The sequence below is a fragment of the Aquarana catesbeiana genome, linkage group LG07 (assembly GCF_042186555.1).
Source record: "Aquarana catesbeiana isolate 2022-GZ linkage group LG07, ASM4218655v1, whole genome shotgun sequence".
NCBI classification, from domain to species: Eukaryota; Metazoa; Chordata; class Amphibia; order Anura; family Ranidae; genus Aquarana; species Aquarana catesbeiana.
Window position 1 is genome coordinate 346171810 of NC_133330.1, and position 26069 is coordinate 346197878.

The 26069-nt window shown below is 52.1% G+C and overlaps 1 protein-coding gene across 1 annotated transcript in view; it reads left to right on the forward strand.

Moving 5' to 3' along the window:
- The window catches only part of MUTYH (mutY DNA glycosylase), a 59864-nt gene extending 34477 nt beyond the window's left edge, over nucleotides 1-25387 (forward strand). The window contains exons 4-15 of the mRNA XM_073594000.1: nucleotides 222-295; nucleotides 667-708; nucleotides 5516-5587; nucleotides 7276-7389; nucleotides 8671-8768; nucleotides 8893-9037; nucleotides 10976-11060; nucleotides 20442-20624; nucleotides 21067-21212; nucleotides 22453-22608; nucleotides 24774-24824; nucleotides 24948-25387. Coding sequence (XP_073450101.1) covers nucleotides 222-295; nucleotides 667-708; nucleotides 5516-5587; nucleotides 7276-7389; nucleotides 8671-8768; nucleotides 8893-9037; nucleotides 10976-11060; nucleotides 20442-20624; nucleotides 21067-21212; nucleotides 22453-22608; nucleotides 24774-24824; nucleotides 24948-25061 — 1280 coding nt within the window. The 3' untranslated portion in view covers nucleotides 25062-25387. The remainder of the gene's footprint in view (nucleotides 1-221; nucleotides 296-666; nucleotides 709-5515; nucleotides 5588-7275; nucleotides 7390-8670; nucleotides 8769-8892; nucleotides 9038-10975; nucleotides 11061-20441; nucleotides 20625-21066; nucleotides 21213-22452; nucleotides 22609-24773; nucleotides 24825-24947) is intronic.
- Nucleotides 25388-26069: the final 682 nt, after the last annotated feature.

Here is a 26069-nt window from a genome sequence, read left to right on the forward strand (position 1 = left end):
AGTCATTTCTATTTTATATATATAATATCACAGTCCTCGGGTGTCACATGGAGCTGGTATAACGATCGTATCAGATCTGGGAGATTTGTTGGAGGACATACACGCCCCAACATGTCATATAAATATTAGGATGTGTTTCCCCTTTAAGCTGTACGGTGAAGTTGGGCGGTGTTTTGTCTCATTGTGGCGATTCGCTGTTTTTTGTCTCCTCCCCCTCGCAGTGTGGGTGTCGGAGGTGATGCTGCAGCAGACTCAGGTGTCCACCGTTATCGACTATTACAACAATTGGATGAAGGTGAGCTGGTTGGTGGCGGGGGGGAGGGGGAGGGGCTTGTCATTGCCGATTTTACCTATATATGGTCATTGTTATTGATCTTCCCTCTAATGGAATATCAGATTTAATCTTCTGTACTTCTGGATTCTTTGCCAGGAACAGATTGGGGATCGATTTACTAAAACTGGAGAGTTCAGAATCCGGTGCAGCTCTGCATGGCAGCCAATCAGCTTCTATCTTGAACTTCTTCAGTGAAGCTCTGATCAATCTACCCGGAGGCTGGTGAGCCGGATTCTGCACTCTCCAGTTTTAGTAAATCATCCTGTTTGTACCTCCCCCCCCTCCTCTCTATAATGATCTCATGTCATCTTCTGTTATTTTTATCCCCCCAGACATGGCGGACCGTACAAGACCTGGCCGGGGCCTCTCTGGAGGTGACTCCATTCCTCTGATTCCTCAAAATCTCCTCTATCTGCTAAAAATTGTTTTGTACATGAGCTAGAAATCATGTCCCCATTTTGGGAAGTCAATGTTGGGGACACAATGCTAAGGAAGTGTCAGTATGTGGGGGGAGGAGCGTTCCAAGGGGGTTCTTGTGGTGCACCCAATATTTGAGGACAGAGATGGTGGGAACAGAAGACTATGACCCATTGTACACACAGGGAGTGTAGGAGGTGTAGGGGAGTGTAGGGGAGTGTCGGAGGTGTAGGAGAGTGTCGGAGGTGTAGGAGGTGTAGGGGAGTGTAGGAGGTGTAGGGGAATGTAGGAGGTGTAGGAGGTGTAGGGGGGTGTAGGGGAATGTAGGAGGTGTAGGGGAGTGTAGGAGGTGTAGGGGAATGTAGGAGGTGTAGGGGAGTGTAGGAGGTGTAGGGGAGTGTAGGAGGTGTAGGGGAGTGTTGGAGGTGTAGGGGAGTGTAGGAGGTGTTGGAGGTGTAGGGGAGTGTTGGAGGTGTAGGGGAGTGTAGGAGGTGTAGGGGAGTGTTGGAGGTGTAGGGGAGTGTAGGGGAGTGTAGGAGAGTGTAGGGGAGTGTTGGAGGTGTAGGGGAGTGTGGGAGGTGTAGGAGAGTGTAGGAGAGTGTAGGAGGTGTAGGGGAGTGTAGGAGGTGTAGGGGAGTGTAGGAGGTGTAGGGGAGTGTTGGAGGTGTAGGGGAGTGTAGGAGGTGTAGGGGAGTGTAGGAGGTGTAGGGAGGTGTAGGGGAGTGGAGGGGAGTGTAGGAGAGTGTTGGAGGTGTAGGAGAGTGTTGGAGAGTGTAGGAGGTGTAGGGAGGTGTAGGGAGGTGTAGGGGAGTGTAGGGGAGTGTTGGAGGTGTAGGGGAGTGTAGGAAGTGTAGGGGAGTGTAGGGGAGTGTAGGAGGTGTAGGGAGGTGGAGGGGAGTGGAGGGGAGTGTAGGAGAGTGTTGGAGGTGTTGGAGAGTGTAGGAGGTGTAGGGGAGTGTAGGAGGTGTAGGGGAATGTAGGGGAGTGTCGGAGGTGTAGGAGAGTGTTGGAGGTGTCGGAGGTGTTGGAGAGTGTCGGAGGTGTAGGGGAGTGTCGGAGGTGTAGGGGAGTGTCGGAGGTGTAGGGGAGTGTAGGAGGTGTAGGGGAGTGTAGGAGGTGTAGGGGAGTGTAGGAGGTGTAGGGGAGTGTAGGAGGTGTAGGAGGTGTAGGGGAATGTAGGAGGTGTAGGGGAGTGTTGGAGGTGTAGGGGAGTGTTGGAGGTGTAGGGGAGTGTTGGAGGTGTAGGGGAGTGTAGGGAGGTGTAGGGGAGTGGAGGGGAGTGTAGGAAAGTGTTGGAGGTGTAGGAGGTGTTGGAGAGTGTAGGAGGTGTAGGGGAGTGTAGGAGGTGTAGGGGAGTGTAGGAGGTGTAGGGGAGTGTAGGGGAGTGTAGGAGGTGTAGGGGAGTGTAGGAGGTGTAGGAGGTGTAGGGGAATGTAGGAGGTGTAGGGGAGTGTAGGAGGTGTAGGGGGGTGTAGGGGAATGTAGGGGGGTGTAGGGGAGTGTAGGAGGTGTAGGGGAGTGTAGGAGGTGTAGGGGAATGTAGGAGGTGTAGGGGAATGTAGGAGGTGTAGGGGAATGTAGGAGGTGTAGGGGAATGTAGGAGGTGTAGGGGAATGTAGGAGGTGTAGGAGAGTGTTGGAGGTGTAGGAGGTGTAGGGGAGTGTTGGAGGTGTAGGGGAGTGTTGGAGGTGTAGGAGAGTGTTGGAGGTGTAGGGGAGTGTAGGAGGTGTAGGGGAATGTAGGAGGTGTAGGGGAGTGTTGGAGGTGTAGGGGAGTGTTGGAGGTGTAGGGGAGTGTAGGAGGTGTAGGGGAATGTAGGAGGTGTAGGGGAGTGTAGGAGGTGTAGGGGAGTGTAGGAGGTGTAGGGGAGTGTAGGAGGTGTAGGGGAATGTAGGAGGTGTAGGGGAGTGTTGGAGGTGTAGGGGAGTGTAGGAGGTGTAGGGGAATGTAGGAGGTGTAGGGGAGTGTAGGAGGTGTAGGGGAGTGTTGGAGGTGTAGGGGAGTGTAGGAGAGTGTAGGGGAGTGTTGGAGGTGTAGGAGAGTGTTGGAGGTGTAGGAGAGTGTTGGAGGTGTAGGAGGTGTAGGGGAGTGTCGGAGGTGTAGGGGAGTGTCGGAGGTGTAGGGGAATGTAGGAGGTGTAGGGGAATGTAGGAGGTGTAGGGGAGTGTAGGAGGTGTAGGGGAGTGTCGGAGGTGTAGGGGAGTGTTGGCGGTGAGGACACACCTCTAGTCTTTATGACTTGCTATATAATTTGCGTGTTGGGAGGAGGGATATACAGGATACACCAGCCCTCATAACTTCCACCTGCCTGCTCACATTTGGCGAGTGGAAATTGGCTGAGGGCGAGTGTGAAGCCGGGCGGACTGGGCCGACCGTCTCCTGGCTGATCGCTTCTGGCAGAAGAGGCGCGGCCCGGGGGTCATGCCCCATAAAAAAAGAGGCCGCACCACTTCTGCCTGAAGCGATCCACCAGGAAACTGTCAGTAGGATTGCTGGCCGGATCACACAGAGTGCGGATCTCCCGCTGTGACACAACTTGGGTAAGAAACACCGGCCGCTATCAAAGTCCCGCCTCCTATGATGGCACACTGGTCCAGTGCCAGTCCAGGAGGCGGGACTTTGTCAACAGCCAGTGTTTCTTACCCAAGTTGTGTCAAAGCAGGAGATCCCCGCTTTGTGTGATCCGGCCGGCAATTTTCCCTGTGATCCCTGCTGCACTGATGGGCACTGATGAGGCAGCACTAATGGGCACTGATGGGCTGCACTGATGGCCACTAATAGGCTGCACTGATGAGGCGGCATTAATGGCAACTAATAGGCGGCACTGATGAGGCGGCACTGATGGCCACTGATGAGGGAGCAATAATGGGCACTGATAAGCCGCACTGATGAGGTTGCCCTGGTAAGTCAGCACTGATATGCTGCATTGATGGGCACTGATGAGGCTGCACTAATGGCTATTGGTCAGGCAACGCACTGACACCTTTGCAGCCATTGTGCTATGTGCTGGGTGTTCAGTGTGCCCCTGTACCTTTAAGAAGGGGGAGGGGCTCCCTTCAGTCCATCTATCCATCAGAATACATGTGCTTCCACTGTGGAGTCACTCATGAGTTAGTGATGGGACTACAGATACCAGGGTGCCTTGGTGGGGCTCTGTAGCTTACGCTTGTATTTGCAAATGTGTGCAGACTAAACCCCTGTTTTTAACACGTACTGTTAGGTTGATTCATTTGTCAGCGAGCTGGTCAGTAACTGAGCTTGGAGTTTTCCTTTACCTTTTTTCTACCATATGTTGCCTTCCAATGCTGCTTGCTGCAATGGCCAGTTATAGGTGGGGTCAGTGGATACCCTCTTTTGTATTACTGATAAGGCAGCACTGATAGGCACTGATATGCTGCACTAATAGGCACTGATATGCTGCACTGATGGGTTCTGATAAGGCTGCACTGATGGGCACTGATACAATGTGTGTGCTGTGGGTGGGATATACAGAATAGACCAATGTGTGTGCTGGGGGTGGGATATACAGAATAGACCAATGTGTGTGTGTGCTGGGGGTGGGATATACAGAATAGACCAATGTGTGTGTGTGCTGGGGGTGGGATATACAGAATAGACCAATGTGTGTGTGCTGGGGGTGGGATATACAGAATAGACCAATGTGTGTGCTGGGGGTGGGATATACAGAATAGACCAATGTGTGTGTGCTGGGGGTGGGATATACAGAATAGACCAATGTGTGTGTGCTGGGGGTGGTATATACAGAATAGACCAATGTGTGTGCTGGGGGTGGTATATACAGGATAGACCAATGTATGTGCTAGGGGTGGGATATACAGGATAGACCAATGTGTGTGCTGGGGGTGGGATATACAGGATAGACCAATGTATGTGCTAGGGGTGGGATATACAGGATAGACCAATGTGTGTGCTGGGGGTGGGATATACAGGATAGACCAATGTGTGTGCTGGGGGTGGGATATACAGAATAGACCAATGTGTGTGTGCTGGGGGTGGGATATACAGAATAGACCAATGTGTGTGCTGGGGGTGGGATATACAGAATAGACCAATGTGTGTGTGCTGGGGGTGGGATATACAGAATAGACCAATGTGTGTGCTGGGGGTGGGATAGACAGAATAGACCAATGTGTGCGCTGGGGGTGGGATATACAGAATAGACCAATGTGTGTGCTGGGGGTGGGATATACAGAATAGACCGATGTGTGCGCTGGGGGTGGGATATACAGAATAGACCAATGTGTGTGTGCTGGGGGTGGGATATACAGGATAGACCAATGTGTGTGCTGGGGGTGGGATATACAGAATAGACCGATGTGTGCGCTGGGGGTGGGATATACAGAATAGACCAATGTATGTGTGCTGGGGGTGGGATATACAGAATAGACCAATGTATGTGTGCTGGGGGTGGGATATACAGGATAGACCAATGTGTGTGTGCTGGGGGTGGGATATACAGTATAGACCAATGTGTGTGCTGGGGGTGGGATATACAGAATAGACCAATGTGTGTGCTGGGGGTGGGATATACAGGATAGACCAATGTGTGTGCTGGGGGTGGGATATACAGGATAGACCAATGTGTGTGCTGAGGGTGGAATTTCAGTGCACTGGAGGCAGAATCGGGTCAAAGTGACCCTTAGGATAGGCTGGCGGGATATTTTGGGTGTGGCTTAGCAAACCAATTAATTTGCATACTGGAAAAAAAGGTTTTTCTCATTATTCTTCTGTTTCTTCCCCCAGGAGGTGAATGAGAAGTGGTCCGGTCTGGGTTATTATTCACGCGGTAGGCGGCTGCAGGAAGGAGCGCGGAAGGTGTTTGTCGTAGATATAATCTCATTTACCGTTTATTACAAATATTCCCGGGGAAGTTTATCCAGTTTTCTGTCCCCATATCACAGATGTATAAAAATCAGGACACCCCCATTCATAGTGAACTCTGTGACATGTATATCAGCTATATATCTCAGCCTGGTAATGGGCCTCAGATGCATCATGGGAAATTAGACCACCTATATACACACACTGAGAAATTTGTTTCCTTGCCATATAATCAGGTTTGAGATCTTCAGATACAGAATTTTGAGTAAGGCTCCATTCACACTTTGGACATCAAAGTCACATGACAAGTCGATCCCCCATATTTTCCAATGATTACCATTCATATAGTTGCGACTTAAAGTTGCAGCGACTTCGAAGTAGTTCATGCTCTACATTGGTCCGACTTTCATGCAATTTGCGGGCCATAGACTTTAATGTTAAGCCTCAAAAGTTGCATGAAAGTCGTTCCTGAATGTTATACAGTGCAACGTATCCAAGTCGCACCCATCCAAAGTTGTGCCACTTTGGGATCTTACAAATGTCAATGGAGCCTTAGTGTCTATTTATGGGGTCACCAAAAAATAACATTATAAAAGTCAATGAGGAACAGCCTAATATTTTCTGGGGGGGGGGGCGCTGACTCGTCATACTATCCCATATATTTTATACTCATGTTATAGAGATGAGTGACAACCAGGGATTTCCTCACTTTGGTGGGATTTCCTCTCACTTCCTGTTTGTGCTATGGGACAGGAAGTGAAGGGAAATCTCCCCGATGGGACACCTGACAGGGTTTATAACCCTCCTTTACATCATAATAGGGAAAAAGTTTTTTTGTCTTTATTTTTCCTTTGAATACAACAGAACATGTAATATTTGCGATTATTCTGTGGCATTAATGTACACCCCTCCCATTTGTGTAAATCTTTTCTTCTATCTTTTCATGTGACAACACTGAAGAAATGACACTTGTCTACAATGTAAAGTAGTGAGTGTACAGCTTGTATAACAGTGTAAATTTGCTCTGGATATGACGCTGATCACGTGACCTCAACTTCTTTGGTGGACCATGGCGAGGCCTGTTCTGAGTGGAACCTGTCCTGTTATACCGCTGTATGGTCTTGGCCACCGTGCTGCAGATCAGTTTCAGGGTCTTGGCAATCTTCTTATAGCCTAGGCCATCTTTATATAGAGCAACTTTTTATTTTATTTTTTCAGATCCTCAGAGAGTTCTTTGCCATGAGGTGCCATGTTGAACTTCCAGTGACCAGTATGAGAGAGTGAGAGCGATAACACCAAATTTAACACACCTGCTCCCCATTCACACCTGAGACCTTGTAACACTAACGAGTCACATGACACCGGGGAGGGAAAATGGCTAATTGGGCCCAATTTGGAGATTTTCACTTAGGGGTGTACTGACTTTTGTTGCCAGCGGTTTAGACATTAATGGCTGTGTGTTGAGTTATTTTGAGGGGACAGTAAATTTACACTGTTATACAAGCTGTACACTCACTACTTTACATTGTAGACAAGTGTCATTTCTTCAGTGTTGTCACATGAAAAGGAAGAAGAAAAGATTTACACAAATGTCACTGAGGGGTGTACTTACTTTTGTCAGATACTGTATGTCTCTCAGCCCTCTCACTGTATTAATGTGTAATTTGCTGTCTGGCCACCAGGTGGTTCTGGAGTTGGGAGGGAAGATTCCTCGCACTGCAGAAGATTTGCAGCGCCTCCTGCCGGGTGTGGGCAGATACACCGCTGGAGCCATAGCGTCTATCTCTTATGGACAGGTAAAAAAAATGAAGGCTGTTTCTGCCCTTCCCACTACTAAAATTGGGGACACCGCAGTTCCTTGGACAAGACAGATTGGTTAAATGCCCCCCCCCCCCCCCCCCCACACTGCCTCCCAGCTCCTGTGTGTACATAACAGCATCAGTCCAGACTCTTAACTCTCCACTTTTCTCTTTATAGTGAACCCGTCATCCATATTAAACTTTGAAAGACCTACATAAGAGCGCCCACCGCACAGTGCCGGGAACATTGCAGTGGATGACAGTTAATAATGGATGACGTGGCCCTTTGATTTGCAGCCTGGCTTTTCTAATGCTTCCAGCTGCTGCAGATTGTCAGTTGATGATGGGGGGAGTCACTCACACTGCAGATTGGCAGTTGATGATGGGGGGAGGGTCACTCACACTGCAGATTGGCAGTTGATGATGGGGGGGAGGGTCACTCACACTGCAGATTGGCAGTTGATGATGGGAGGGGGAGGGTCACTCACACTGCAGATTGGCAGTTGATAATGGGAGGGGGGAGGGTCACTCACTCTGCAGATTGGCAGTTGATGATGGGAGGGGGGAGGGTCACTCACACTGCAGATTGGCAGTTGATGATGGGGGGAGGGTCACTCACACTGCAGATTGGCAGTTGATGATGGGGGGAGGGTCACTCACACTACAGATTGGCAGTTGATGATGGGAGGGGGGAGGGTCACTCACACTGCAGATTGGCAGTTGATGATGGGGGGGGGGTCACTCACACTGCAGATTGGCAGTTGATGATGGGGGGAGGGTCACTCACACTGCAGATTGGCAGTTGATGATGGGAGGGTCACTCACACTGCAGATTGGCAGTTGATGATGGGGGGGGGGTCACTCACACTGCAGATTGGCAGTTGATGATGGGAGGGTCACTCACACTGCAGATTGGCAGTTGATGATGGGGGGAGGGTCACTCACACTGCAGATTGGCAGTTGATGATGGGAGGGTCACTCACACTGCAGATTGGCAGTTGATGATGGGGGGAGGGTCACTCACACTGCAGATTGGCAGTTGATGATGGGAGGGTCACTCACACTGCAGATTGGCAGTTGATGATGGGAGGGGGGAGGGTCACTCACACTGCAGATTGGCAGTTGATGATGGGGGGAGGGTCACTCACACTGCAGATTGGCAGTTGATGATGGGGGGAGGGTCACTCACACTGCAGATTGATAGCAGAGATATCTATGATGATAGACTATTGACTGACGATTATCATTGTAAGCCTGTCTGTATCTCCCTCTCCGCAGGTGACGGGTGTTGTAGACGGAAATGTCACCCGCGTCTTGTGCCGGCTGCGCTGCGTTGGAGCGGATTTCACCACGCCCGCCGTCTCTGACGCTCTTTGGTGGGTTGGGGGTTCCTGACTTCCCTCCGTTCCGCAATCTGATGCGTCTTTCCAGCTGCTCTGCGATTTTCCTCCCATATAATCCTCAGTTCTCCGTTCTCACCAATTTTATTCTCGCACTCAGGAGTTTGGCGAACGGTCTGGTTGACCCGATACGACCCGGAGACTTCAACCAGGCCATGATGGAGCTGGGGGCCACCGTCTGCACCCCCAAGAAACCGGTGTGCTGGGAGTGTCCACTGCAGAGCCAATGCAGAGCCTATAGAAAGGTAAGGGGGGGACCGGGGGACCTCATCTCCTCTCTGATTGGCTGCTGGAAACACTTTATTGTCTGAAGACCTCTATAGGAGTCAATAGATCTCCTACAATAAAAGCGGAACTAAAGAAACTGTTTCATTTTGTGTAGAGTACGGGAGGGTTAGAACCCCTGTCAGATGTCCCATTGGAGGAAATTTCCCCTCCGGCGGGGTTGTAAAGTCGCGTGATTTGCTTCTATGCATTAAGGTGAAAAGTCTTCTGTGCTGCGGCTGCAACCCTCCGACCCCTCCCCCCCGACCCCCCTTTTTCTTACCTGAATCCGATCGCTCCAGCGCCGAGCACCAGCCCAGAAGTTCCAGCCGCTGTCTCGGGTCCTCATTGGATAGATTAATAGCAGCGCAGCCATTGGCTCCCACTGCTGTCAATCCTATCCAGTGACACGGCAGAGGGGGGGGGGCGGGGCCGAGTTCTGCTGTCTGTGTCAATGGATGCAGCAGCGGAACTCATGAGCGCGTTCGCACGAGTGCCCTAATTTAATGTTTAAAAATGGGAGTGACCGTCTCATTTACTAAACCAAATTGTTTTTCTGAGGTCGCTCCTTCTCTGACTACTGGGGAACTTCGGGGAAAACTGAAATATGCAAAAAAAAAGAGGGGGTGGAGCAACAGAAGAATGAAGTAGTAAGGCGCTTCGATATAAAGAATTCATTTTTATCTATATTAATTCCAGGTATGGATAATATTACACAGTTACATGTGTAATATGTAACCAGCATGGACCAGAGGTCTCAAACTGGCAGCCCTGTTGCGGAACTACAAGTCCCATCATGCCTCTGCCTATGGGAGTCATGCTTGTAACTGTCAGCCTTGCAATGCCTCATGGGACTTGTAGTTCTGCAACAGCTGGAGAGTCGCCAGTTAGAGACCCCTGCTCTAGAGCTGGAATAGGCACCACTACTACATATACTACATAGGCACTGCTACTACACTGATCTCCACCATCTTCCGGGACACATGCTGAGCAGGTGCCACTCTGTATTGTTAATACAGGAAGTCTACCACTTGGCATGGGCACCATTTAGAGAATGCTTTGTGTTATTGTCAATGAATGCAAAGCGTTCTCTGATTGGACGAGGTGGTGAGCATTATGTCATCACTCTGCCTCTCCACTTCATCCAGTCAGAAAACATTTTGCATGCGCTGAAAAATAGCAAAGCTTTCTATGAATGGCGCCTGTACCGAGCAGCCGACCTCCTGTGTTCACAATGCAGCGAGGCAGTCACTCAGCATGGGACATGGAAGCCAGTGGAGATCACTGTAGTAGCGGTGTAGTAGCGGTGTAGTAGCGGTGTAGTAGCGGTGTAGTAGAGGTGTAGTAGAGGGGTAGTAGAGGGGTAGTAGAGGTGTAGTAGCGGTGTAGTAGCGGTGTAGTAGCGGTGTAGTAGAGGCGTAGTAGAGGCGTAGTAGAGGTGTAGTAGCAGTGTAGTAGAGGCGTAGTAGAGGTGTAGTAGAGGGGTAGTAGAGGGGTAGTAGAGGTGTAGTAGCGGTGTAGTAGAGGCGTAGTAGAGGTGTAGTAGAGGTGTAGTAGCAGTGTAGTAGCAGTGTAGTAGCGGTGTAGTAGCGGTTTGTATACAGTGATTTCCAGCTTCTACTGGATCCCACGGGTATGGTATATATACATAGTTGGTCCGAACTGAAACAATGTAACTCATAATATATCATACCTGAAATTCTTCTTTAACGTTTGGTGCCAGAACATTTCAGTGGTTTCCAAACCTTCCACAGAACTACTGGCTGCAATCAGTGACAATAGAAGTCCATTGGGGGTTTCAGATTGACACGCCAGCTTTGGGCCTCTCATGAATATGGCGTTGGGTCATCGGGTGAGATCGTCTCTATTTCACAGTACAGTTTTGTGTGGAGTCAGGCTGACTTACCTGTCTGTTGTAGGTGGAGCGGGATTCTGCATCGGCTGTCAGTAAGCTTGTGAAGAAAAGAGCTGACCCTGCGATCCCCCCTGACATCGAGGAATGTGGTGAGTGGGATCGATGGAAGCTCCCGTCCAAAGCTGCATTGTCATTTCTGTCATATTATAAATATTATTGTTAAACTTCAGAACAAAAAGAAATATAACAAAGACAATAACATGTCTGAGATCTTTTCTAACCACCTTGACAGTCTCCCTCCAGGATGGTCTTTTGCTAAAACTGATTATTTTTAATAAATCTTGTTTTATTACATACAGTAATAAAGACCAAGTGATGTCATCACTGCGACTCTGTGGGGGGACCTCTGATATGATGGGGGGACCTCTGATGTGATGGGGGGACCTCTGATATGATGGGGGGATCTCTGATGTGATGGGGGGACCTCTGATGTGATGGGGGGACCTCTCATGTGATGGGGGGACCTCTGATATGATGGGGGGATCTCTGATGTGATGGGGGGACCTCTGATGTGATGGGGGGACCTCTGATGTGATGGGGGGACCTCTGATTTGATGGGAGGACCTCTGATGTGATGGGCGGACCTCTGATGTGATGGGGGGACCTCTGATGTGATGGGGGACCTCTGATGTGATGGGGGATCTCTGATGTGATGGGGGGATCTCTGATGTGATGGGGGGACCTCTGATGTGATGGAGGGGACCTCTGATGTGATGGGGGGGGGGTCTCTGATGTAATGGGGGACCTCTGATGTGATAGGGGGACCTCTGATGTGATAGGGGGACCTCTGATGTGATGGGGGGACCTCTGATGTGATGGGGGGACCTCAGGGTATGATGGGGGCATCTCTGATGTGATGGGGGGGGACCTCTGATGTGATGGGGGGACCTCTGATGTGATGGGGGGGGGGTCTCTGATGTGATGGGGGGACCTCTGATGTGATGGGGGGACCTCTGATGTGATGGGGGGACCTCTGATGTGATGGGAGGACCTCTGATGTGATGGGGGGACCTCTGATGTGATGGGGGGATCTCTGATGTGATGGGGGGATGTGATGGGGGGACCTCTGATGTGATGGGAGGACCTCTGATGTGATGGGGGGACCTCTGATGTGATGGGAGGACCTCTGATGTGATGGGGGGACCTCTGATGTGATGGGAGGACCTCTGATGTGATGGGGGGACCTCTGATGTGATGGGAGGACCTCTGATGTGATGGGGGGACCTCTGATGTGATGGGGGGACCTCTGATGTGATTGGGGGATGTGATGGGGGGACCTCTGATGTGATGGGGGGATGTGATGGGGGGACCTCTGATGTGATGGGGGGACCTCTGATGTGATGGGGGGATCTCTGATGTGATGGGGGGATGTGATGGGGGGACCTCTGATGTGATGGGGGGACCTCTGATGTGATGGGAGGACCTCTGATGTGATGGGGGAACCTCTGATGTGATGGGGGGATGTGATGGGGGGACCTCTGATGTGATGGGGGGATCTCTGATGTGATGGGGGGATCTCTGATGTGATGGGGGGATGTGATGGGGGGACCTCTGATGTGATGGGGGGACCTCTGATGTGATGGGGGATCTCTGATGTGATGGGGGGATCTCTGATATGATGGGGGGGATCTCTGATGTGATGAGGGACCTCTGATGTGATGGGGGATCTCTGATGTGATGGGGGGATCTCTGATGTGATGGGGAGACCTCTGATGTGATGGGGGGATCTCTGATGTGATGGGGGGACCTCTGATGTGATGGGGAGACCTCTGATGTGATGGGGGGATCTCTGATGTGATGGGGGGACCTCTGATGTGATGGGGGGACCTCTGATGTGATGGGGGGATCTCTGATGTGATGGGGAGACCTCTGATGTGATGGGGGGATCTCTGATGTGATGGGGAGACCTCTGATGTGATGGGGGGATCTCTGATATGATGGGGGGATCTCTGATGTGATGGGGGGGACCTCTGATGTGATGGGAGGACCTCTGATGTGATGGAGGGGACCTCTGATGTGATGGGGGGACCTCTGATGTGATGGGGGGACCTCTGATGTGATGGGGGGGATCTCTGATGTGATGGGGGGATGTGATGGGGGGACCTCTGATGTGATGGGGGGACCTCTGATGTGATGGGGGGACCTCTGATGTGATGGGGGGATCTCTGATGTGATGGGGGGATCTCTGATGTGATGGGGGGATGTGATGGGGGGACCTCTGATGTGATGGGGGGACCTCTGATGTGATGGGAGGATCTCTGATGTGATGGGGGGATCTCTGATATGATGGGGGGATCTCTGATGTGATGGGTGATGGGGGGATCTCTGATATGATGGGGGGACCTCTGATGTGATGGGTGATGGGGGGATCTCTGATGTGATGGGGGGATCTCTGATGTGATGGGGGGATCTCTGATGTGATGGGGGGATGTGATGGGGGGACCTCTGATGTGATGGGATCTCTGATATGATGGGGGGATGTGATGGGGGGACCTCTGATGTGATGGGGGGATCTCTGATATGATGGGGGGATCTCTGATGTGATGGGTGATGGGGGGATCTCTGATATGATGGGGGGACCTCTGATGTGATGGGGGATCTCTGATGTGATGGGGGGATCTCTGATGTGATGGGGAGACCTCTGATGTGATGGGGGGATCTCTGATGTGATGGGGGGATGTGATGGGAGGACCTCTGATGTGATGGGGGGATCTCTGATGTGATGGGGGGATCTCTGATGTGATGGGGGGATGTGATGGGGGGACCTCTGATGTGATGGGGGGATCTCTGATGTGATGGGGGGATGTGATGGGGGGACCTCTGATGTGATGGGGGGATCTCTGATATGATGGGGGGATCTCTGATGTGATGGGTGATGGGGGGATCTCTGATATGATGGGGGGACCTCTGATATGATGGGGGGACCTCTGATGTGATGGGGGATCTCTGATGTGATGGGGGGATCTCTGATGTGATGGGGAGACCTCTGATGTGATGGGGGGATCTCTGATGTGATGGGGGGATCTCTGATGTGATGGGGAGACCTCTGATATGATGGGGAGACCTCTGATATGATGGGAGGATCTCTGATATGATGGGGGGATGTGATGGGGGGACCTCTGATGTGATGGGGGGATCTCTGATGTGATGGGTGATGGGGGGATCTCTGATGTGATGGGGGGACCTCTGATGTGATGGGGGGACCTCTGATTTGATGGGAGGACCTCTGATGTGATGGGCGGACCTCTGATATGATGGGGGGACCTCTGATGTGATGGGGGACCTCTGATGTGATGGGGGATCTCTGATGTGATGGGGGGATCTCTGATGTGATGGGGGGACCTCTGATGTGATGGAGGGGACCTCTGATGTGATGGGGGGGGGGTCTCTGATGTAATGGGGGACCTCTGATGTGATAGGGGGACCTCTGATGTGATAGGGGGACCTCTGATGTGATGGGGGGACCTCTGATGTGATGGGGGGACCTCAGGGTATGATGGGGGCATCTCTGATGTGATGGGGGGGGACCTCTGATGTGATGGGGGGACCTCTGATGTGATGGGCGGGGGTCTCTGATGTGATGGGGGGACCTCTGATGTGATGGGGGGACCTCTGATGTGATGGGGGGACCTCTGATGTGATGGGAGGACCTCTGATGTGATGGGGGGACCTCTGATGTGATGGGGGGATCTCTGATGTGATGGGGGGATGTGATGGGGGGACCTCTGATGTGATGGGAGGACCTCTGATGTGATGGGGGGACCTCTGATGTGATGGGAGGACCTCTGATGTGATGGGGGGACCTCTGATGTGATGGGAGGACCTCTGATGTGATGGGGGGACCTCTGATGTGATGGGAGGACCTCTGATGTGATGGGGGGACCTCTGATGTGATGGGGGGACCTCTGATGTGATGGGGGGATGTGATGGGGGGACCTCTGATGTGATGGGGGGATGTGATGGGGGGACCTCTGATGTGATGGGGGGACCTCTGATGTGATGGGGGGACCTCTGATGTGATGGGGGGATCTCTGATGTGATGGGGGGATGTGATGGGGGGACCTCTGATGTGATGGGGGGACCTCTGATGTGATGGGGGGACCTCTGATGTGATGGGGGGACCTCAGGGTATGATGGGGGCATCTCTGATGTGATGGGGGGGGACCTCTGATGTGATGGGGGGACCTCTGATGTGATGGGGGGGGGTCTCTGATGTGATGGGGGGACCTCTGATGTGATGGGGGGACCTCTGATGTGATGGGGGGACCTCTGATGTGATGGGAGGACCTCTGATGTGATGGGGGGACCTCTGATGTGATGGGGGGATCTCTGATGTGATGGGGGGATGTGATGGGGGGACCTCTGATGTGATGGGAGGACCTCTGATGTGATGGGGGGACCTCTGATGTGATGGGAGGACCTCTGATGTGATGGGGGGACCTCTGATGTGATGGGAGGACCTCTGATGTGATGGGGGGACCTCTGATGTGATGGGAGGACCTCTGATGTGATGGGGGGACCTCTGATGTGATGGGGGGACCTCTGATGTGATGGGGGGATGTGATGGGGGGACCTCTGATGTGATGGGGGGATGTGATGGGGGGACCTCTGATGTGATGGGGGGACCTCTGATGTGATGGGGGGATCTCTGATGTGATGGGGGGACCTCTGATGTGATGGGGGGACCTCTGATGTGATGGGAGGACCTCTGATGTGATGGGGGAACCTCTGATGTGATGGGGGGATGTGATGGGGGGACCTCTGATGTGATGGGGGGATCTCTGATGTGATGGGGGGATCTCTGATGTGATGGGGGGATGTGATGGGGGGACCTCTGATGTGATGGGGGGACCTCTGATGTGATGGGGGATCTCTGATGTGATGGGGGGATCTCTGATATGATGGGGGGGATCTCTGATGTGATGAGGGACCTCTGATGTGATGGGGGATCTCTGATGTGATGGGGGGATCTCTGATGTGATGGGGAGACCTCTGATGTGATGGGGGGATCTCTGATGTGATGGGGGGACCTCTGATGTGATGGGGAGACCTCTGATGTGATGGGGGGATCTCTGATGTGATGGGGGGACCTCTAATGTGATGGGGGGACCTCTGATGTGATGGGGGGATCTCTGATGTGATGGGGAGACCTCTGATGTGATGGGGGGATCTCTGATGTGATGGGGAGACCTCTGATGTGATGGGGGATCTCTGATGTGATGGGGGGGACCTCTGATGTGATGGGAGGACCTCTGATGTGATGGAGGGGACCTCTGATGTGATGGGGGGACCTCTGATGTGATGGGGGGGACCTCTGATGTGATGGGGGGGATCTCTGATGTGATGGGGGGATGTGATGGGGGGACCTCTGATGTGATGGGGGGACCTCTGATGTGATGGGGGGACCTCTGATGTGATGGGGGGATCTCTGATGTGATGGGGGGATGTGATGGGGGGACCTCTGATGTGATGGGGGGACCTCTGATGTGATGGGAGGATCTCTGATGTGATGGGGGGATCTCTGATATGATGGGGGGATCTCTGATGTGATGGGTGATGGGGGGATCTCTGATATGATGGGGGGACCTCTGATGTGATGGGTGATGGGGGGATCTCTGATGTGATGGGGGGATCTCTGATGTGATGGGGGGATGTGATGGGAGGACCTCTGATGTGATGGGGGGATCTCTGATGTGATGGGGGGATCTCTGATGTGATGGGGGGATGTGATGGGGGGACCTCTGATGTGATGGGATCTCTGATATGATGGGGGGATGTGATGGGGGGACCTCTGATGTGATGGGGGGATCTCTGATATGATGGGGGGATCTCTGATGTGATGGGTGATGGGGGGATCTCTGATATGATGGGGGGACCTCTGATGTGATGGGGGATCTCTGATGTGATGGGGGGATCTCTGATGTGATGGGGAGACCTCTGATGTGATGGGGGGACCTCTGATTTGATGGGAGGACCTCTGATGTGATGGGCGGACCTCTGATATGATGGGGGGACCTCTGATGTGATGGGGGACCTCTGATGTGATGGGGGATCTCTGATGTGATGGGGGGACCTCTGATGTGATGGGGAGACCTCTGATGTGATGGGGGGATCTCTGATATGATGGGGGGATCTCTGATGTGATGGGGGGGACCTCTGATGTGATGGGAGGACCTCTGATGTGATGGAGGGGACCTCTGATGTGATGGGGGGACCTCTGATGTGATGGGGGGACCTCTGATGTGATGGGGGGACCTCTGATGTGATGGGGGGGGATCTCTGATGTGATGGGGGGATGTGATGGGGGGACCTCTGATGTGATGGGGGACCTCTGATGTGATGGGGGGACCTCTGATGTGATGGGGGGACCTCTGATGTGATGGGGGGATCTCTGATGTGATGGGGGGATCTCTGATGTGATGGGGGGATGTGATGGGGGGACCTCTGATGTGATGGGGGGACCTCTGATGTGATGGGAGGATCTCTGATGTGATGGGGGGATCTCTGATATGATGGGGGGATCTCTGATGTGATGGGTGATGGGGGGATCTCTGATATGATGGGGGGACCTCTGATGTGATGGGTGATGGGGGGATCTCTGATGTGATGGGGGGATCTCTGATGTGATGGGGGGATGTGATGGGAGGACCTCTGATGTGATGGGGGGATCTCTGATGTGATGGGGGGATCTCTGATATGATGGGGGGATCTCTGATGTGATGGGTGATGGGGGGATCTCTGATATGATGGGGGGACCTCTGATGTGATGGGGGGATCTCTGATATGATGGGGGGATCTCTGATGTGATGGGTGATGGGGGGATCTCTGATATGATGGGGGGACCTCTGATGTGATGGGGGATCTCTGATGTGATGGGGGGATCTCTGATGTGATGGGGAGACCTCTGATGTGATGGGGGGATCTCTGATGTGATGGGGGGATGTGATGGGAGGACCTCTGATGTGATGGGGGGATCTCTGATGTGATGGGGGGATCTCTGATGTGATGGGGGGATGTGATGGGGGGACCTCTGATGTGATGGGGGGATCTCTGATGTGATGGGGGGATGTGATGGGGGGACCTCTGATGTGATGGGGGGATCTCTGATATGATGGGGGGATCTCTGATGTGATGGGTGATGGGGGGATCTCTGATATGATGGGGGGACCTCTGATGTGATGGGGGATCTCTGATGTGATGGGGGGATCTCTGATGTGATGGGGAGACCTCTGATGTGATGGGGGGATCTCTGATGTGATGGGGAGACCTCTGATATGATGGGGAGACCTCTGATATGATGGGAGGATCTCTGATATGATGGGGGGATGTGATGGGGGGACCTCTGATGTGATGGGGGGATCTCTGATATGATGGGGGGGATCTCTGATGTGATGGGTGATGGGGGGATCTCTGATATGATGGGGGGACCTCTGATGTGATGGGGGGATCTCTGATATGATGGGGGGATCTCTGATGTGATGGGTGATGGGGGGATCTCTGATATGATGGGGGGACCTCTGATGTGATGGGGGATCTCTGATGTGATGGGGGATCTCTGATGTGATGGGGAGACCTCTGATGTGATGGGGGGATCTCTGATGTGATGGGGGGATCTCTGATGTGATGGGGAGACCTCTGATATGATGGGGAGACCTCTGATATGATGGGAGGATCTCTGATATGATGGGGGGATGTGATGGGGGGACCTCTGATGTGATGGGGGGGATCTCTGATATGATGGGGGGATCTCTGATGTGATGGGTGATGGGGGGATCTCTGATATGATGGGGGGACCTCTGATGTGATGGGGGATCTCTGATGTGATGGGGGGATCTCTGATGTGATGGGGAGACCTCTGATGTGATGGGGGGATCTCTGATGTGATGGGGGGATGTGATGGGAGGACCTCTGATGTGATGGGGGGGATCTCTGATGTGATGGGGGGATCTCTGATGTGATGGGGGGATGTGATGGGGGGACCTCTGATGTGATGGGGGGATCTCTGATGTGATGGGGGGATGTGATGGGGGGACCTCTGATGTGATGGGGGGATCTCTGATATGATGGTGGGATCTCTGATGTGATGGGTGATGGGGGGATCTCTGATATGATGGGGGGATGTGATGGGGGGACCTCTGATGTGATGGGGGGATCTCTGATGTGATGGGGGGATCTCTGATGTGATGGGGGAGACCTCTGATGTGATGGGGGGGATCTCTGATGTGATGGGGGGATCTCTGATGTGATGGGGAGACCTCTGATGTGATGGGGGGATCTCTGATGTGATGGGGGGATCTCTGATGTGATGGGGAGACCTCTGATGTGATGGGGGGATCTCTGATGTGATGGGGGGATCTCTGATGTGATGGGGAGACCTCTGATATGATGGGGAGACCTCTGATATGATGGGAGGATCTCTGATGTGATGGGGGGATCTCTGATGTGATGGGGGGATCTCTGATATGATGGGGGGATCTCTGATGTGATGGGGAGACCTCTGATGTGATGAGGGACCTCTGATGTGATAGGAGGACCTCTGATGTGATGGGGGATCTCTGATGTGATGGGGGGACCTCGGGGTGTGATGGGGGGATCTCTGATGTGATGGGGGATCTCTGATGTGATGGGGGGACCTCTGATGTGATGGGGGGACCTCTCTGATGTGATGGGGGACCTCTCTGATGTGATGGGGGGACCTCTGATATGATGGGGGGGGCTCTGATGTGATGGGGGGACCTCGGGGTGTGATGGGGGGACCTCGGGGTGTGATGGGGGGACCTCTGATGTGATGGGGGGACCTCTGATGTGATGGGGGGACCTCGGGGTGTGATGGGGGGGGGCTCTGATGTGTTGGGGGGATCTCTGATATGATGGGGGGACCTCGGGGTGTGATGGGGGGGGGGCTCTGATGTGTTGGGGGGATCTCTGATATGATGGGGGGACCTCGGGGTGTGATGGGGGGACCTCTGATGTGATGGGGGGACCTCGGGGTGTGATGGGGGGACCTCTGATGTGATGGGGGGGGGGGCTCTGATGTGATGGGAGGACCTCTGATGTGATGGGGGGACCTCTGATGTGATGGGGGGGATCCTCTGATGTGATGGGGGGGGCTCTGATGTGATGGGGGACCCTCTGATGTGATGGGGGATCTCTGATGTGATGGGGGATCTCTGATGTGATGGGGGGACCTCTGATGTGATGGGGGGGGGCTCTGATGTGATGGGGGGACCTCTGATGTGATGGGGGGACCTCTGATGTGATGGGGGGATCTCTGATGTGATGGGGGGGGCTCTGATGTGATGGGGGACCCTCTGATGTGATGGGGGATCTCTGATGTGATGGGGGATCTCTGATGTGATGGGGGGACCTCTGATGTGATGGGGGGGGCTCTGATGTGATGGGGGGACCTCTGATGTGATGGGGGGACCTCTGATGTGTTGGGGGGATCTCTGATTATCTCTCCCTTGCAGGCCCCTCCTGTCCTTTGTGCATCCCATCATGTGACTCGTGGGACCCGGCTCTGGGCGTGGCAAACTTTCCCCGCAAATCTGCCAAGAAAGCGTCTCGGATGGAGCGCACGCTGACCTGTGTAGTGGAGAGACGAGGACGGCCGGGCGAGGCGGAGTACTTCTTATTACAGAGACCTCAGACAGGTACAAACCAGTCAGAACTGGAGAATTCAAGGGACAGGTTCAGGAAAGAAGTATGGGGGGGGGAGGGTTGTTTATGAAGGGGCGGGCTCTGACACCCTCATCCCTTATTGTCTGATAATTCTCTGACCGACAATACAGATTTGTATATCAATGTTGGGGCACATTCTGGTTCTTAGTTTAATGACACAATACATTTTGACGTGAGGATGAGGATGACGACCCAAGAACACGGATCTTCAAAAAAACATGTCCGCCCATATTTCAGTCTTCAGAGGTCCCCTTTAAGCCTTGAGCTGTATACAGGAAGCACAGCCTCTTCCCTTTCTTGGTGATCTGGGAACCCCGGCTTGGGATGGAAGAGGGAGGGGTTCCCAGACACACCCACTGCATACCCCTCACTGTTCATACCCCCTTGACGCTGTTCTTTGGTTTGGTATTGTAGGTCTGCTGGCGGGAATGTGGGAGTTTCCCAGCATGCTCCTGGAGAAGGATTGCACAGAGAAAGAGCGGGGGGAGATTTTATGCAGCCGCCTCAAAGAGTTCATCAGTCATGAGATATCCAGGAAGGAGCTGCAGTCCGTCGGAGAGGTGAGGAGTGGAGAGCTGCAACGTGGTGGCCTTGTGGTTTGCATCCTTGCCTTGCAGCAAAAGGGGTCTGTATATATCCCCCCCCACCAAACACACAGTCCGCATGGAGTTTGGCCCTACAGTGTGCTGGGAAATATTAGATTGTAAGCTCCTTCGGGGGAAAGCTACTGATGTAAATAGATTATTATATGTAGATACCAGATATCAATAACACATTTATGTAACATTTCTTTATTATACATTTATATAGCTCTGACATATACCGCAGTGCTGTACAGAGATCACTGAGCCAATCACATCAGTCTCTGTACAGAGGAGCTTACACTCTAATGTCCCCTCCCCCACAGTCACATCAGTCTCTATACAGAGGAGCTTACACTCTAATGTCCCCTCCCCCCACAGTCACATCAGTCTCTATACAGAGGAGCTTACACTCTAATGTCCCCTCCCCCCACAGTCACATCAGTCTCTGTACAGAGGAGCTTACACTCTAATGTCCCCTCCCCCCACAGTCACATCAGTCTCTGTACAGAGGAGCTTACACTCTAATGTCCCCTCCCCCACAGTCACATCAGTCTCTGTACAGAGGAGCTTACACTCTAATGTCCCCTCCCCCCACAGTCACATCAGTCTCTATACAGAGGAACTTACACTCTAATGTCCCCTCCCCCCACAGTCACATCAGTCTCTATACAGAGGAGCTTACACTCTAATGTCCCCTCCCCCAACAGTCACATCAGTCTCTGTACAGAGGAGCTTACACTCTAATGTCCCCTCCCCCCACAGTCACATCAGTCTCTATACAGAGGAGCTTACACTCTAATGTCCCCTCCCCCAACAGTCACATCAGTCTCTGTACAGAGGAGCTTACACTCTAATGTCCCCTCCCCCCACAGTCACATCAGTCTCTATACAGAGGAGCTTACACTCTAATGTCCCCTCCCCCCACAGTCACATCAGTCTCTATACAGAGGAGCTTACACTCTAATGTCCCCTCCCCCAACAGTCACATCAGTCTCTATACAGAGGAGCTTACACTCTAATGTCCCCTCCCCCACAGTCACATCAGTCTCTGTACAGAGGAGCTTACACTCTAATGCCCCCTCCCCCCACAGTCACATCAGTCTCTGTACAGAGGAGCTTACACTCTAATGCCCCCTCCCCCCACAGTCACATCAGTCTCTGTACAGAGGAGCTTACACTCTAATGAATGTTACATTGTATGTCGCCTCCTCTGCAGGTTGTCCATATCTTCTCCCACATTAATCAGACGTATCTGGTGTACTTCCTGTCTGTGGATCTCTCTATAAAGGAGGAGGAATCTGAGCAGCCGGTCGGTCGTTGGGTCACCCGGAAACAGTTCCTGAATTCTGCCGTCCCCACCGCCATGAAAAAGGTGAGCGATCCTTCCTACATCGGATCTATATATGTGAGGGCGCCGGAGCAGCAGGCATAGGAATTGGTATCAATGTGATTATAAAGAGGGGTGAATCCATGGTGAATGTCAGGTATATGTAGGACGGATCTGGTTTTCGGCTTCTACCTCTCAGGGGTGCGCTGCAATACAAATAAAAAAAAGTTTGCAGACAGGCAGGTAAGTTAATGTTCTTGCTGGAGAGACGTAGCGTGCGTTTTCTGCAATAAATAGCGGTCTGGTCGCAGGTCGTTGTTTTTGCACTTTAGTTCTGCTTCTGTGTGATAAAATTCATCAAAATTCTGGATGATGTTACAGTAAATGTGAACGTCACCCAGAACATCCGTTGTATTTATTGTAACCCTCAGATAAGTGGGGAATCATTTATTACATTTATTAATATAGTTTGTTACATTTTCCTCTATTGGGGATCTGAATGTGTTTATGGAAGACCTGATCCCGCCCCCCATGTAGCTCTGCAGTGGTAGATCATTTCTAATAGTGATCAATAGATCATTTCTAATAGTGATCAATCGATCATTTCTAATAGTGATCAATCGATCATTTCTAATAGTGATCAATCGATCATTTCTAATAGTGATCAATCGATCATTTCTAATAGTCCGCAATAGATCATTTCTAATAGTGATCAATCGATCATTTCAAATAGTCCGCAATAGATCATTTCTAATAGTGATCAATCGATCATTTCTAATAGTCCGCAATAGATCATTTCTAATAGTGATCAATCGATCATTTCTAATAGTCCGCAATAGATCATTTCCATTAGTGATCAATAGATCGTTTCCAATAGTGTTCAATGGATCATTTCTGATAGTCAGCAATAGGTCACTATAGCAGTGATCTATTGCTGTAGGGAGGGTCTGGACCATTCTACTCCAGCTTTGCCCGATCCTCCGTACGGACAGGAAGATCTGTGACATCGAATGGAAGCTTTATTTTGCATTGTGTGTACATTGCTTGCACCTAGCAATCCTGGAGCAATCCAAAGCCCAGAGATGATGGCTTCCACTCCCAGGCTCAGTGCTGGATTGCAGCCGTCACTCAGTCACTGGTTCCAGCAGTCAGCCTGCAGCCCGCTCTGCTCTAGACCACATTAGAGGTCACAGTGGGCCAAATGCTGGCTTGTGGGCCACTTCCCCATCACAGTCCCCCTTGAATCAGGGTCCCCATCAGCGTCTCCCCCCACCCCCCCGGTCAGTGTCCCCATCAGCATCCCCCTTTGGTCAGTGTCCCCATCAGCGTCCCCCCCCGGGTCAGTGTCCCCATCAGCATTCCCCTTTGGTCAGTGTCCCCATCAGCGTCCCCCCCCCCCCCCCGGGTCAGTGTCCCCATCAGCATCCCCCTTTGGTCAGTGTCCCCATCAGCGTCCCCCCCCCGGGTCAGTGTCCCCATCAGCATCCCCCTTTGGTCAGTGTCCCCATCAGCGTCCCCCCCCCGGGTCAGTGTCCCCATCAGCGTCCCCCAGGGCTGGACTGGGATAAAAATTTGGCCCTGGACTTCATCCAGACCGGCCCACTTTATTTGTGCAAACAAGCACAAAAACAATATATAAACTATAGGCAATTGTGCAAAAAAACATAAGTAGCATAACATAAGGAGTCCTCACTAACCTCTTTTACTATTTCACTTATTCTCCTCTGTATTTTTCTCATCTTTCTCACATCACTGTGTGAAGTTGAGGGCGAACCAAGAAAGCCATTACTTTGACAGGCTGTCACTGAAACCAGCCCACTGAGCCATCGGCCCACCGGGAAACTCCCTGTAGTCCCGATGGCCAGTACAGGCCTGGCGTCGTCCCCCCCCCGGGTCAGTGTCCCCATCAGCGTCCCCCCCCCCGGGTCAAGGTCCCATCAGCCTCATCCCCCCCACCCCCCCCCCCCCGAGTCAAGGTCCCCATCAGCGTCCCCCCTTGGGTCAAGGTCCCAGGAGAAGCGGGTCTAATGAATTTTTTTTTTTTTTTTTTTTGCTGGCAGGATAAACGCTGACTACATGCTGTTGGGACTTGAGGGCCACACAATAATCCCTGAAGGGCCACAGGTTGGGCATTAGGCCTGAGGGATTAGAACTGACAGCTCACACAGTGATTCATATATATATATATCTTATTTTCTTTATCTCCCCAGATCCTACAGTTGTGTGAGAGTAAAGACCTGGTGACCGGCGCCCCGGAATCGGTGAGAGATTACCCCCCCCATTCTCCGGGGTGCCTTATCATGTTGTAATATATATATATATATATATATATATATATATATATATATATATATATATATAATTTGTCTATCTTCATCTTACAGACCAAGAAGAGGAAACGTGAAGACAAGCCGCTGCCCACCAAGAAGGTGAAGGCGGAACCAGACGGACAGAGATCCATACAAAGTTTTTTCAAACCCCCCGCCAGCAGGAAGTGACCGCTGGCCAATCACAGCAGCTGGTGTTCCGTGACCTCCAACCCGGGGAATGGGAAGAAGAACCCCACTGAGCCTCATCCCCAATGGGAACTTCATTGTGAGGTTCTGGAATAACTTGTATGGAGTATGGCCAGCTTAACCGTTCAGCATTGTTCATATAGACAATCTACTAGCCACTATGTAATGTAAAGGCATCCTGTACTGAGGGACTACAAGTCCCAGCATGTCCTCCCACCCGCTGGGGGAGGGGGGATGTGGAGACAAAGCTAAAAGAATATTTTGTGTATCAATTTTTAATCAGTTTGAAAAAATTTTATATTTTCTTTTACTTATCTTTGTTACAGCCTTTTATAAATAAAATATTTTTGTAATTTTTTAAAATAAAAATAGACTTGTATTTCAATTATCTAAAATTATATTTGTATTATGGTGTCAATGAAGATGATTGTCAGTTGGTTTTATGTATTGAAGTAGGATTGCGCCCACCCCCCCCAACCCCCCCCCCCCCCCTGCTGATGGTGGGAACCCCTCATAATGGGCACAGCGGGTGTACAGACCCGGGAACTCAGCACAGGGATGGAGGGAACCCCTCATAATGGGCACAGCGGGTGTACAGACCCAGGAACTCAGCACAGGGATGGTGAGAACCCCTCATAATAGGCACAGTGGGTGTACAGACCTGGGAACTCAGCACAGGGATGGTGAGAACCCCTCATAATGGGCACAGTGGGTGTACAGACCTGGGAACTCAGCACAGGGATGGTGAGAACCCCTCATAATGGGCACAGCGGGTGTACAGACCCGGGAACTCAGCACAGGGATGGTGGGAACCCCTCATAATGGGCACAGCGGGTGTACAGACCCAGGAACTCAGCACAGGGATGGTGGGAACCCCTCATAATGGGCACAGCGGGTGTACAGACCCGGGAACTCAGCACAGGGATGGTGGGAACCCCTCATAATGGGCACAGCGGGTGTACAGACCCGGGAACTCAGCACAGGGATGGT